The following is a 14,912-nucleotide window of genomic DNA, read 5'->3' as shown; positions in this document are numbered from 1 at the left end:
ATTCAGTGATAAATTTATTTTATGTATTTGTGGTCAAAGTTTCTATTTTTAAAAGCAGTTAGTGTTGAAAGTGTAGTTTGCCAAGGAATAATTCTCAGTGATAACAGCATAAAGAATTAAAAAAAAAACTGTCAAAATGTTGTCAGCCTTGGTTATGATAGCGAGAGTAAAACGAGCCTTTCTTCATCTGGTCAAACGAGGAACTGCTGAAAAGGGTAAGACATTGATTAAAGTGCATGTTAACAATTCTGATAAAAATTAGATTAATCAATTCAGTAGCTTTAAATATTTAAAGTCTTAGTTCCAGGTGGTGAACTTTTTTTCTATTAAACCTAATCTGTAACATGTGAAATGCTTGGACTGTTATCTCATTCTTTTTCAAGAGTTCTAGTGATTTAAGTTTGGTACGTGCAAATTGTCATGTACTCTTTGTACAAGGATGTATTGAGTGTAGGCAGTGATATCCTGCTCAACGTTTTATTGATGATTTTCATTTAAACGAAGGGCATTTGAAACGTTGAAAAAGTCATGTATCATACCATTAGTAAATTAAAGATTCTAGAATGGAAATCCTTAATGATATCGACCAAATCATTTTGGTGTGGTGATCAGAACAATTGGATATATGGGACTTAAGTATTTTAAAACAAAAATGCTTTTCCTGTCGATGTTTAAACAAACATTTTTTGGATATCGTTTTAAAAGTTAGTTGAATTTTATCTTTTTTTTTCTTTTTTTTTTAATATTGTTTATTTTTTTTTCTGCTTTTTGTATCTTGTTTGTTTTGTTTTTTTTTTTTTTTTGTATGTACACAGTTTGATTGCATAAATACCAGAGTTTGTCTTTCATATATACTGGTATTTAAAGTTCATTTAAACTGGTGTATTGCTGTGTTATTGAATGTCTTCCTGATAAATTCAAACATTTTAATTCAGAAAGTATTATGGTATTTGTATTGATGTGTCATTGTTTAGATTGATTCCTTACTTCTGATTTATCTCTTCCTTTAAAAAGATGAAGTTCTTTTATATGATATTGTTTATGTGACAAATTTGAAGAAATTTTCAACATTTTTTTTTCAGAGTTTTTAATTACAGAATATCTTGGTATTTCACAATAGAAATTTTTCTTGAAAATAGTTTCAAAATAATATAGAATTTACTATAGATTTATTTATAGGCTTTTAAGTAGCACTCCAGCTAAGAATCACGCAAAATGTGATATATGGTTGGAAAGCCTACATATTTTTATTTTTGATATTTTGTTTAAAATGCTTTAGTCAACATGTAGTTTTTCGTATATCCGTGCTCATGGGAGATAAAGAATGTATAGAATGCACTGTAGAAATTAAGGGAGATAACTCTGTAAATGACACTCAAATACAATAGAATCTATTGGATTTTTAATGTTGATTATCTCTAAAGAGCAGGTAGATTTGAATGCATAATTACACATTTCATAATATAGACCCATAAAACAACTTAATTACAAAAATAAAAATATGTAGCCTTTTTTGGGGTATATCACATTTTTCAGATTTTGCATGATTCTTACATAGACTGCTACTTAATGAGAATCACATTTTATATCATAGAGTAATTTTGTAGTAAGATTGATTTTATTGTGATGCCTTGAGGACAGTTTTAGGTATTCCATTGTGCATTTTCAGCATCAAAGTCTGAAATATTTATTCCAGTACATTTGTAATTCTATTCCTTGTAGTAAAATGGGAGGTTTTTATTGATTTTTAAATTTAAAAGTATGTAACATTAGTCACTGTAAATAAAATACTTTTCAAATGCTGGTATAACATTGTGCTTGACTGACTTTGATAAACACTGATGTTTAAAATTTTAATAAGACCTTTTTTTTAAAATTCTACAGGTACTAGTATTTACAAATTTTTTTTCAGTCACCATGTCATTAAAAGTATTAATTGATAAAATGATTTTCTTTTCTGACCATATTTTGAAAAGTCTTTCTTGGACATAGTGACCTATTTGTACTTATCTGTAATTTTAGTTTAGTTGGACATGTTGATTAGATAAGTCCTATGATATGAGAGTGAATTACATCATTGGCATGTATAAGAAGGAAGGATTTATGGATACATGTACTTGTATTTTATAGAGCTTGTATTTATAGACCAGACTCAGGTAGAAGTCTTGGTGTAGAGGTGTAAACTTCTTATACTGATATTGACAATGAATTGACTGATTTTGGTAATGGTGGTTGCGTCTGCCCATTTTCCACCAGGGGAGATGTTACGTTTATACTTTGTCAGTCTGTCTGTCATGAAGTATTGTACTGCATGTATCCTGTATGTATCTATTTGGAAATAAAAACCACTACATTATCAGCTCAATCTGCAGAGTTATAATTCCTTTTCTTGATTTTTGGGGTATTCAGTAAAATAATGTTATTAAATGCATTAATAATTCTTGAAATTTGATACTTTTTTCTTGTGATAGGTACTCAGCTGAGTTTACTACTGTACTTTTAATTGTTAAAGTTTAACACCTTTAGATTTATACACCTGGTTTTTCAGCAGGACAGATTTAATGGCATACAATTGTCTGTCTGTTTGTCCGTTGTTAACACTGCACACAATAACTGAAAAATGTCATTAACTTTTGGTGATGTAATCCTTTTTCATTCCTTGATTTTCTGACTTTTTTAGTTATGAGATATAGTCATAACAAAACAATAAGAAATGGATTATTGCTTCACTTCAGAAGCGAAGCATATAGTTTTATGTGATATACACACACTTTTGAATAAATTATATTAAGTTCCTGCAAATCAGAAGCTGTGATTTGAAAATATAAGTTATAACATGGCATTTTATTATTCCATCGCTGAACACCAATATCGTGACAGAAAAAATTTAACGATTCCAATGCAAGTCACAAAGAATCAAGCAAATACAATATATGTATGTCAATCCCTCATGAAAAAGGATAGAATGTTTACATTTTAAAAAGTCAAACTTTCCAAACTGTTAAAAAATGTCAAACTTTGCTTAAACAGTCAACTTCAATATTTATATACTTTTTATGGTGTGTAATTACATTTAAATCAGGTAGCAATGAAAATTATTCAGTTTAATAAATGATCATGTACTGCTTGAAATGCATTCATATTAATAATAGTTTGTGGTGCAAAATTCTTAAATTGTGTGACGAACGATCTATAAATAGAAATACATATAGTTTTGTCTTGTCTCTGTTAATTGACTGTGTGTACATATATCGATTCTTTCATCCAAATGCAGTATTTCTTACCAAAATAAAGTTGTTTTGTATATGGTTTAAAACAGTCTTTTAAAAGAAGTTTGCATATAGAATTGTCAGAAGAAATTGTTTGTTTTAAGAACACTTTGCTGATATAAAAACATACACGTTAAATAAAGAAGGATTTCTGAATGACGCTGTTGTACTAACTAAATATAATATGACTCAGCGAAGCTCTCCATAAGTTTTTAGAAAGCTAATACTTGTTTCTCTTTGGGTCTTTGCTGGATCAAGTCTTCCATAAATAATATGGATTGAATCAGTTCATATTATAGGGCATTTTTATTTTTTGGGGGTGGGGGTTGGGGTGGGTTGTGGAGTTTACTTATGCAGTGCTATCAATCTCCATTAGTCAATCATAAATATTCATTTTCAAAGGGGAAAGATGAATCATGTGCCAATAGCACGTGTCTTTATTATTTTCACTTAAGGAAAGGATGAAAAATACTTTTGAATTGATATTTTTATCCTGATGGACTTTTCATGTTTTATAATTTTGGATGTTATTTTGATGTTCTGTTCAAGAGATTAATTTTCATCAATAATGATTCAGATTTCCATGATATGTATGATTCAATTTACTATCTTTTGATGTTTTTCATCCTGATAATAATCTTGCAGTTTAAAATTTTCTTTCTAGAGTTATAAAACTTTGATTATAAAAATGAGATAACTGTCTATGTCATATTTGGAATGTGGATTCTCTTCGAATGCCAAGGCAAATAACTTTTTTCAGTCTCATGTTTCAAATATGGAAATATTTTGTGGATGAACTGGGGGTTATAGGGTTTAGAAACCCCCTACTTTCTTTGGAAATTTTTTTTTTATTTCATGCTAAATTTTTGCCCCATTTCTAAATATCTGGATCTAACCAGGATTTATTCTTTATGTATACAATGTTGTTGTTTTTTGGTTTTTTAATTTTTTTTAAAAAGTAAATAACCTCATATAGGGTCAATAGGGATTTAGTCTGGTTAACTATTTTCTTGTTTAAGCCATCATTTTTACAAAATCTTTTGTGCCTCCCAGTTTCACAGCAACATTTCCTTTAATTTTATCATTGAAGTTTGTGTCTTTGTTTAACACTAGAAGATAGTTGATATAACAAGTGGTCATTTGATAACAATCTGTCACAAAGCTTTGACTTGGTAAGGATTTCATACCCTCGAAAACTGAATAAATACTGAATTGAAACAAGATAGATTAACACTTATGGTGTTCTGTTGTAAAGAGATCAGCTTCCAGTTAAATATATACTAAAAGTGGATAGCTTAACATTGATTGTATGTCTGTCTAATTCGACATCATGGCCGCAGGCTGTTTTCTAATGGAATTTTTATTGAAATTGTTTGAAAAAATATGACATAATAGAGAAGATAAAATTAGGTTACTTAGAAAGTTTGTTTTTTTTTAATTGGAGCAAAAAAGCTTTTTTTAAATGAAGATTTGTTCATTGTTTTGGCTTTTGAATAACATACACCATTTTCATTTCTGTCCTCTATATTAACAAAATTCACGATTTAAGAAATTTTTTTGCTCTTGTTATACAAATAAAACTTAGTAGTTGCCAATTTCTAGTCTGTGCAGTTTACAAATTTCATTTTCTTAAATTAACTTATACGACAGAAAAACATGTTTATTTCAATTTTTCAGAACAATTAAAATTAATATTTTGCATTGGCAAGTATATGCTTATTGTATTGTCACCCTTGAACTTTGTCACAAGAAAACAATAGTCTCTGTAACAGATGTTTCTGACGTCACTGATTGTTGATATATTGATGTGCCATTCACTAGAATCGGATATCAATTTGAAATCTTTTTTTTTAAAGATGAGTCTATATATTGAACAGAATAATCTGGTGAATATCTACAGTAGTTGGAGGTCAATGATCAAACTTATGTACAATATGTGTGCCACGTTTGTTCTTTCTTTGTTACTTATGGTTATACTCACTGCATTTATTTAACCTATCATTCTGTCCCAGTATTTGTTGTTGTGGCCCAGGACCACTACTGTAGTGCAGCAATCATCAGGTAGATGAAGTTGGTTTAAAGGTTAAATCTTTTTTTTTATTCATAAGTCACTTGTTTTGATTAAATTTCCATTTATGATTTATTTATTTACCGACCTTTAAATTAATGATTTAATCTTAACTTGAGGTCCTCAATCTATGAAATAAAAAATTATTTTATTTATGAATGGACTGCTTTGTTGCTTTTTTTGTTTTTTGTTTTTTTACCAACTCACCATTGATGAAATCAGTTCTAGTAGTGACTGGACCCTGGTGGTCCATCTGTGAATTAATCAGGTTTAGAGGGAATCTAACTCAGAAAGTATATAACTAATACTGTGAGGGTACAATTGTCCATGGGGAACCACAAAATTTGGTGCCCAATGAAATGGAGATTTCCATTGATGTGTATACTGAAAGTCTCAAAACCATGAATTCAAAAATCCACAAACTTGTGTATTTTCACTGAACCATGAAAATTGGTATCCACGAATTAAAGTACTTTCACAGAATCATCCAAACTTTGCACTATGTTAATATATATGTTGAAGATTTACACCTCCCAATTATGGTTAAATTTTATAAATTTTTCCTTACATTTTAGCTTGTTGAATTTTTTTTCGCTTAACGTTCTCAATTTGAAGATATGCAATACTGTTATGGAAAAATTTGACAAATATTTAATATAAACTATGACCTGTTGAAATTTGCAATATTTGTGTCAGTTTGTTACAAGTACATACTAAAAGGTAATTTGTAAATCACCCTTCAGTTTTTAACTCTGCTTTGTGGATATACACATATTGGAAATATTCATGTGCTGACAAATTAATGACAATGATGCGGTCCAGACATTGTATTGTCTTGATTTTTGGTTTTTTTTGTGGTTTTGAAAGCAATTACTGTAATAATTATGAAAATTCTCATCTTTGAATGCCAGTTTTAAACACATCCTGTTCAATGTTTTGCCAAAATGTAAGATATTGCAATAGTTTCTTTTAAAATGTTCAGTATTTATGAGACTCTCCAAAATTGGAAACATACATGTTCATATTTTGTTAATCTGACAATAAATACTTGAAATTTTCAAAGTAAATTTTCAAATAATCAGAAATGACCAAATATTTAAAATATTTCAATGGAATGAAAATGTAAATTTAGCTCTTTTGGCAGAGTTAGATGCCCCTGAGGATTGTCATTTATATTTTTATGCAGATTGATTGGTCTTTTTTCCAGAAATGAAAGAAATGAAAACAGAAGTTCTATTTGCCATGGTTCCACACTAAAAGTGGTCTGGTAGTCCTGTGCCTTCAGGGAGGACAACCTAGAAATTTAATCTGATTTTCCTTTGGACACCCTAAATTAATTCTTAAATTTTTATTAGTCTTAAGGAGATGACCCAAAAACAATTTTTAGGACCACTAAATTTATCTATCAAATAGTCCTGTGGGCTACCTAGCATGCAAAGTTAGTTTCGAACACTATTTGCTGTCAGTAGTGTTTTAACATTAGTCCCCTGCATGGTTAGTATGACAAGAGACACTTTTCAAAAATATTTTGTGTTTTGTTGTACAGGTAGTTTTTGTTTCAAGTGATGTCTACTCTTATACCATAATTACAGATGTCTAAGTAAACTTGATGTATATCTTGTGTTATTTTCTTTCATCTTTCTGGCTATGAGTGATTTATGACCCTACCCCATGCTTACAATCAAACATAACAAATCCCACTTACTGATAAAATGACATTATAATTCCCTCTTACATAGCAAAAACTAACAAGAAATAGAAAAGGAAGTGAAAATGTAAGGGTTCTTAATCATAAAACTTTTGGGGTCTTGGTGCATTGAATCATGTCTTTGTCCTTGTTTTACTGTTCACTCTATAGGGGGTGACTTTATTGTAGGTTTAAGGAAAGGTTATATGATCTGATAACCACAAAATAATTTTTCCATTCAACTTAAAGTAGGCAAAAGAACCTCACAGGAAGTGAATTTTAATTTAAATTTTATAACTGGAGTAAATTTTAATTTCATTTTTCAATGTGTTCTGCACTAAACAACCTCAGTATTCTAATATAAAGGGCTTTGATTTATTTAACTTCATTCAAATTTTAAAAGGAAAATGGTAATTTTGAATAAAGGGACTTTGAATCTTACTTGAAAGGGTACATACATACATACTACCATCTAATTTCATAAATTATAGATCGAACTTCCCACTTTAACATGTATTAAAAGGCCATTTCATGTGAAGGATTTCTTCTATTGACTGATATGGTCTGACTTGAGAAAGCCATGTGTTGTGATCTATAAATAGATTTGTTTATGTTTACCTGTAGGGTCATGACCTTTAATATGGTCTGATCAGAACGATTCATCAATTTGTATTGGCTGATTAAGGAAGAACTGTTACTCCTTTAAATATGTTTACACGTTGATAAAAAATATCTTTGTAAATCAAATTGATGTCATTTTTCATGTAAGGGGTTTCCTATGTCTTTAATCAAAAGGAATATTTGTGAGATTTGAATTACAATTAAAGTGTTTTAAGTGCTGTATAATAAAGGAAATATAGCTACAAAGCTGATTTTACTTCATTCTTAGTCCTGAGCTTTCAAGTTTGTAAAGGATATAGAAAAGTTATGGTGTAAAAAAAAGTGAATTTGATTGTATTAATTTTGTAACTGTGGTAATCAGAATCAAATTTAAAGCGTCAAATTTGATTTTATTTAAATTATTAAATAAGGGAAAGTGAAAAAAAAAAATAAAATGAGAGCTTGAGAAGTTTTCTTAGGCATACTTTTGACATTGTTAGTGATCTGTGAAATGAACAAAATGTGCTAGTGGAAAAGTAAAGTGTAGATAATAATTTCATGTGGAAGATATTTAAATATGAGTCTTGGAATAGTTATTGAGGAAACTCACCATCCACATGAACATCATCATCACCATCACCATAAACGTCGTGGATTCTTTGGTTGTTTATTGTCTAAATTAAAAGGAGAAGGTAAAATCTGGATAAAAATGAGATTTTTTTTTAATACAGTAGAATGGCTTTGATTTGGAAGTAATTGGTCATCCCAAAGAAGGGAGTTCTACATTCACATTTTTATATGGCTGACTGCAACAAATTGTTTTTGAGTAACAAGGGGTAACTGTGAAGAATGGAGAAATTAAAATTAGTGTTGAGATTTTACATATCTTGATTTATATCCACTTGAAAAGGGGGAGTATTATCTTAGTGAGCTTGCCCACAGCATTTTTAGTTTTTACAAACAAAAATTACTTTTTGAAACTAAAATAGCATGTAATTAATCTTTAGCTCATTGTGAGAAATAGGTCAATAATTCTTAGTTTTACAATTTGATATCCATTTTTCAGAATCTGACACAGAAGGAGAAGGTCAGAGCTACAGAAGTCACAGTCGACAGGCAAGTCACTCGTCAATTAACAGTTTTATCAGTTTTAGGGTATGTTTGGCTTCCCTAAAATCCTACTGGTCCACATTAGAATCAGGCATTGTTATATCAATATTGTAATTGTACTTATTTTGCATTAGTTATCACAAATTTCACAATCAATAATAATCTTCAAAATCAAGTTTCCATGAATCTAAAGTAAATACTGTAGCATATATGGTAAGTTTTCAGTATAACACTAACTTTAATGCTGAACTAAAATGTTAGAGAACCACCTATTGCAAAAATATATACAATTACTGTGTAAAGGAAAAAAAAGAATAATTTTAAACATACTTGTTTTTCGTCCTCAAATAAATATTTTTGCTCTTAAGATTGGAGTAAAAGATTAAAAAAAAACATACAAAAAACAAAATGCAATGTATTTTGCCTGAGACTTATGTGGACTTTTATCCTTTTGCATGTTCAGTTGATTTTTAGCACACTTTTTTGTTTTGTTTAATGTTATGTACATTATAGCTAAAATTGTTGATTGAACAGATAAAGGAGCCAAACAGCTCATGAAACTTCTACTCACTAAAAGTTTCTGGTAAACTGTGAAGGAACTCATAATACAGTGGTTACAATTTTTGGGGTCAGATTTTATTGCTGAATGTAGTTCTTTAATGTGACATTACCATCAGTATTTCTAATGTAAAATTCATTTCCTTGGTCATCTAAATTCTGGTTGAATATACCAACTCACTGAATCTATTGATATTGGTTCTGCTGGCCCAGACTAAAAATGCTTTTGAATTGAAATTCTGTTAAGTGCATAGTACAAAAAATTTCCCATTTTTATATAACCACAAAAAAAAAATTGTGGTTGTATATTGGTATGGCGCTGCTGTCATTAGTGGAATCGTCCATATTGTCGTTGTTGTTTTCCGTAGACACTTGGTTTTTGTGGAATATTTTGAGTACAAAAATGTATTGACTTTGGGGTATTTGGCCCCAACCATTTTGGAATTAGAGGCCAGAAAGGTGTATAAAACAAGCATTTCATAGAATTAAACTATAGAGCACCAGTAAAAGCATAGGAATGTCTATGATATTTTTCCACAATATTTTATACCACAATGGTCATACGGTTTAATTTGGGGGTAAAAACCTGAACATGTAACGACTATTTAGTCGCCTTTAACGACAAGCTTAGCGCTGCTGCAGGCCTATTCTTTTGACACCCGGACCTGCACAGGGCACCACCAAAGGAAGACTGGGATTGATTATGCAGTTAGGACTTGATTATAGGAATAAGGGGCCAAAATGTGTAATAAAAAGCTGTTTCCAGTTTGAATAATGTTTTATCAGAATGAACAGTATTATGATTTTTGTCCATTAATAGGAACAAGAGTATATACAGTTAGGTGATGAGTTATTAGATATGGTATGGGAGCTACACCAAACTACAGATGGTTGGAAATTAGAAAAGGGAGAGAACCCAACAGAAGGGATTGTACATAGTACCTATAGCAAGAAAATAAAACGAAAGGTTTACAGGCTAGAGGTGAGAGACAGAGGATTAATGGCCATTTTAACATGCTTTTCTTTTTGAAATATTACAATTCCCTAGCCAAACAATATAGCAACTTCTACGGTCATTTTACTAAAGGACAGCATATATCTAACTTATTGCCCAAATGACTTTATGCTTATAATTTCACCTGATGATAGAGTGTCTGACATCTGTTACACAGTTAATTGATTCCATTCACTCACACCTTATGTGCGATATTTTGTCAATTGGAAAGGGATAATAAATTTATTTCATGTCTTAATCTGCATCAACCTTGAATATACACACTCAATTGCATGATAGGATGAGCATAGATTTAATTTCACTGAAATAATATTATAATGGACATGGTCCTTTTGTTAAAGTGTTTTCCATGAGTTTCTGCCATTCTGTGACATTGTTATGAACACTTTTGATTCAGCATTGCTCAATGAATTTTTACCAAATCTGGCATTCATAATCTTTAGATGAATTATGTAAAATCATGTCTAAATGTCAAATTAAAATCTGATTGTCTATGAAATAAATTCGAGAGAATTTCAATATTCATACTTTAAATGTATCTTAACTGCATATTAATACATAGCTGTTCTAGTTTTAAGACATGGTATGAATTTATTAACTTTTTTTTTATTGAAAAGGTATAATGCAACAGTGATTACTTTATAAAGGGGTCAGTAAACCATGCAACAGACTAGAGACACTTTACTATCAGGTGATAGAATGAGCACAAAGTTATAGGGGCCAAAAAAAGTTTTTATGTGCTTAGTCCTCTTGTATTGAATAAAAATGAATATAAACAAAGAGGAATGATTGAAGTTACCAGTACTAATATATTCCATTCAAGTGATTCATTTTTATAGGGAGTGTTTTTTGGGTGCTGGGTTTGGAGATTGGGGCCATATTTAAAAATATGTCGATGTTGCAACTTCTAGAGTTCTTAAAGGACCCTTACTATACATGTTCCTTTGTGGTGACATAATTAATGTATAACTATACAGGAAGAGACGGAAATATATCATTTTGATTTTAGGTAAAAGGATGTATATAAACATGAGCGAAATTCAAAATATTAAAATATTTTTATTTTAAATATAATCACTTATACCTGTGGCTAAGGATGTGGTTTATAAAGATCATGACTTTTAAAGACATTCTGAGTGCAACGATCTGGTTCAGACATCGATTATGGTCCTTAAACCTAGTAAATCATATTTTGTGAAACAGTGTTTTATATGGATAACTGCACATAAATGATATGCATGATGATCTGTTTTGTTTAAACTCTTTCATAATATCCTTAGGTTTAGAGCACTTATTTACAATTAATTATTATAATTTAGATGATGTTTAAAACACTTGGTCTGAAGAATAAGTCACATTATGTTCATTCAATACATGTGTTGGCATGTTGTCTTGTCAACAAATTTTTTCATTTTGAAATATCTAAATATTAGCCCTCATAATTTGTATTGAAATGTCATTTGTGCACATACTCAGCTCTTGTTGACACAATGATTAGTGACTATATGTAGATATTGCACGTTTTTATAGGGTGAAGTTGATTTCCGAGCTCAGTATTTATGGGAGGAATGTGCTTACAACCTGGAGGAAAATTCTCAATGGAACCCAACTTGTGTTGAGAGTAGGGTAGGTAATTAGTTCTGAATGGAGCCCAACCTGTGTTGAAGAAAGGATACTTCATCTCCCACCAAGGATTTGTAATTGAGTAAATAGCTTTAGTCTGCTCTATATAAGGCAAATGATCTTTTGGATACTAGAATCAACTTATACTTGATTCCATGGATTCAGCCATTATTGTAATAGAAGAAGTAAAACCCTTCTATTTAAGTAAATTCTTACTAACTTATAATTGATGCACATTAATGGCCTTCTCTACATCATATAAACATGGTACTAGTTACTGATCTTGGGTTTTATCAATTTGTAACAATGCTGCATCAATATGAAATTTGATGTGTAATTTTAAGAGACATTAACATATTTTTTCCTTTTTAAGATTATTATTTCATGTGTTTATGCAGTTTTTGACTAATACATTTTACGTTTCAACATTCCTGATGTTTATTAATTAAGAAATAATTAATGGAGACTCTGTTTTTACCACAGACTGGCCCTATATGTTGCCTTATTTTTTCAGCAAAATTCACCTGCATGTCAGTAAAATTTGATAATACTTATCAAAGATGTCAGAAATAAAACTATAATATCAGTATGATGTTGGTCATATCTGAAACACCATTTTGCCACGGCTGAATACCTTTTAAATACATCATTTTAGAAGAGCCAACTTAAAATAATATTTTGTGAACTGTTATAAAGCCAATAGTAGCTACCCCTGCTAATTTGTAATTTTGATTATTTATAGGTTTTACAAGCCATTAATGAGAATACAGATATAGCCTATACAATAGCTGCTGAAGCTGCTGGAGGTATAGTAGCGGCCAGAGATTTCGTTAACTTACGTCGATGGGGACAGAGGAATGGATCATTTCTTTCATTAGTTAGACATACAACTTTCTCAGGGATGCCTGCACAGAAAAAATATGTAAGGTAAGTCTTGTTATGTGTAGGTATCTAATTCAATTGCAAGAATAAAAAGAACTTATGAAAGCTGAAAAAAAGGATGACCACAATTGAAAAACAGACCTGTGGAAGTAATGTAGAAACAGTTATTTTCATGGTAGTTAAAAAGCCTGTTTTTTTTATCAAAACTAATTTTATTTGGAAAAATTTTCGTGGTTTCTAGGTCAAAGTTCAAGGTGACATAAAGTGATGCAAAATTCTGTTTTGTTGTGTTTCTACTTACAGTGAAACCTGTCTAAACCAAATCTCTTTTATACTTGAAGTTTTTTGGTTTAGAAAAGATTTCAGTTTACCCAGGTTAAAAATGCATTAAAATTGATACAAAGGGACTTGAAAAAAAATGTCAAGTTCAGAGAGGTTTTCGAATTATTCAGGGTTTGGTTTAGACAGGTTTATATATTATTCAGTGTTTGGCCTAGACAGGTTTTGGATTATTCAGGGTCTGGTTTAGACAGGTTTTCAGATTATTCAGGGTTCAGTTTAGAAAGGTTTCAATATGTTTTTCCCATTGCTACTTCACTGTATTTCTGTTTACAATTATTTATAAATGTATCATCTGTTAATTAGAGGAGAGAATGGTCCAGGAGGTTTCATTTTCACTCCTAATCCAGAAGATCCCAACAAATGTCAGTTTGTATGGTACCTCAATACTAACCTCAAGGTAAGCTTCTGATGATACTATTCTCTGTCAGAATCAGGCAGTGGATTAATCATGGTGAAAAAAATGCAAATCTTTCTGTAAACTCTTATTCAAAATGACATTTACTTCTATTTTAAGTGTCAGTTATTATAAGTATAAATTTTATGAAATGCATTGCAAATTCATCGTTAAAGGGAGATAACTCACTTTCCGTATCACTCTATAGTAACTTTGAACTCACTTTTCTGTATCCTCTGACACTACTAAAACAAATATATTATCAATTCTTCTTCTGTTAACTATATGCCCACATTATTAAATTTGTGTGTTTTTTTTCGAGCTTGACTCATTATTTTTTAATTTTGCCTGATTCTGACAGATTCCAGCATGTAAATTGTTCAGTGGTGTCCTTTCAAAAGCAGGTCTGTTTTTTTTCTAAATTCAATACCTCCAACTTTTTATTGCTGTTTTATGCGCTAACACTGTTTGTCCAAATGAAAATGCTTTGACGGATTTTGTTGTATTTTTTTGGGGGTATAGATTTGCATTTGTAGCAGGAAGCTCCCTTTCATTTTTATTGTGGTTATATAATGGTATCATGCTGTCATTGTTGTTGGCTTTGTTGTTGTCCTCTGTTGTATTTTCATTTCTGGACATTAACAGGAGTATAAGTATATAGATCTCAGAAATTGTACCACAAGGTGTCATGCCACAAAAGAAATCCTGGGATTGATTTTATGGGTTGTGACTTGAACATTTAGGAATTAAGGGCCAAAAATAAGCATTATCATTATGTTCTGATAACCAGTCAACTATCAATAAATGAATTTCATTGAAATCTCTAAAGGAAGGCATGAATTAATTTAGAGGATTGTGGCAGGAACCATATATGAAAAAAAAGGCTTCAAGAAAGGACCACTTATATAATTCTGAACAAATATTTAATCACAATCAAAATTCTGAGCTGTTCAGAGTTTATCAAGCTGTACCCTGCAATTTTATTATTGATTTCTGATTTCCAATATGAAAATTATTGAATTTTAACTACTGAAGGAGAAGCGACATGTACTTTTTAAATCTGCACAGGTGTTAATTGTTAATAGAAATTAGGAAAAAAATACCTTAAGAATTAGTATGGTTTATAAGGTTAAATATGCATGAAAGTCAGTGACACAACTTGAGGGAATGTCTGGTTAAGTCAGATTTAACTTGGTGAAGATTGGTTTGTATTTAAGTAAAAACTAAGATGTATTATAGATGTCAATTTTGGTTTCATAATTGTTGTTATTTTCTCTGTTGAGAATTGTTTACCCTTTAAGAAATTGATAATTGGACAGAATTAGTAATCATGCTACACATCATAATATAAAATTATTGATAGA

The 14,912-nt window shown here is 30.3% G+C and overlaps 1 protein-coding gene across 6 annotated transcripts in view; it reads left to right on the top strand.

Moving 5' to 3' along the window:
• The window catches only part of LOC148613074 (stAR-related lipid transfer protein 3-like), a 39,524-nt gene that overhangs the window by 22,783 nt on the left and 1,829 nt on the right, over nucleotides 1-14,912 (top strand). For 4 of the 6 annotated variants that reach the window (XM_088595093.1, XM_088595097.1, XM_088595094.1 and 1 more), the window contains 5 exons: nucleotides 8,691-8,779; nucleotides 10,113-10,274; nucleotides 11,838-11,933; nucleotides 12,673-12,857; nucleotides 13,458-13,551. In XM_088595093.1, coding sequence (XP_088451219.1) covers nucleotides 8,691-8,779; nucleotides 10,113-10,274; nucleotides 11,838-11,933; nucleotides 12,673-12,857; nucleotides 13,458-13,551 — 626 coding nt within the window. The remainder of the gene's footprint in view (nucleotides 1-8,690; nucleotides 8,780-10,112; nucleotides 10,275-11,837; nucleotides 11,934-12,672; nucleotides 12,858-13,457; nucleotides 13,552-14,912) is intronic. The other 2 variants (XM_088595098.1, XM_088595096.1) reach the window with 1 other exon arrangement.

Source organism: Perna viridis, chromosome 7 (genome assembly GCF_037379345.1).
Source record: "Perna viridis isolate PV_CMFRI_1.1 ecotype Kerala chromosome 7, ASM3737934v1, whole genome shotgun sequence".
Classification (NCBI taxonomy): domain Eukaryota; kingdom Metazoa; phylum Mollusca; class Bivalvia; order Mytilida; family Mytilidae; genus Perna; species Perna viridis.
This window is presented reverse-complemented; position numbering and strand designations above follow the sequence as displayed.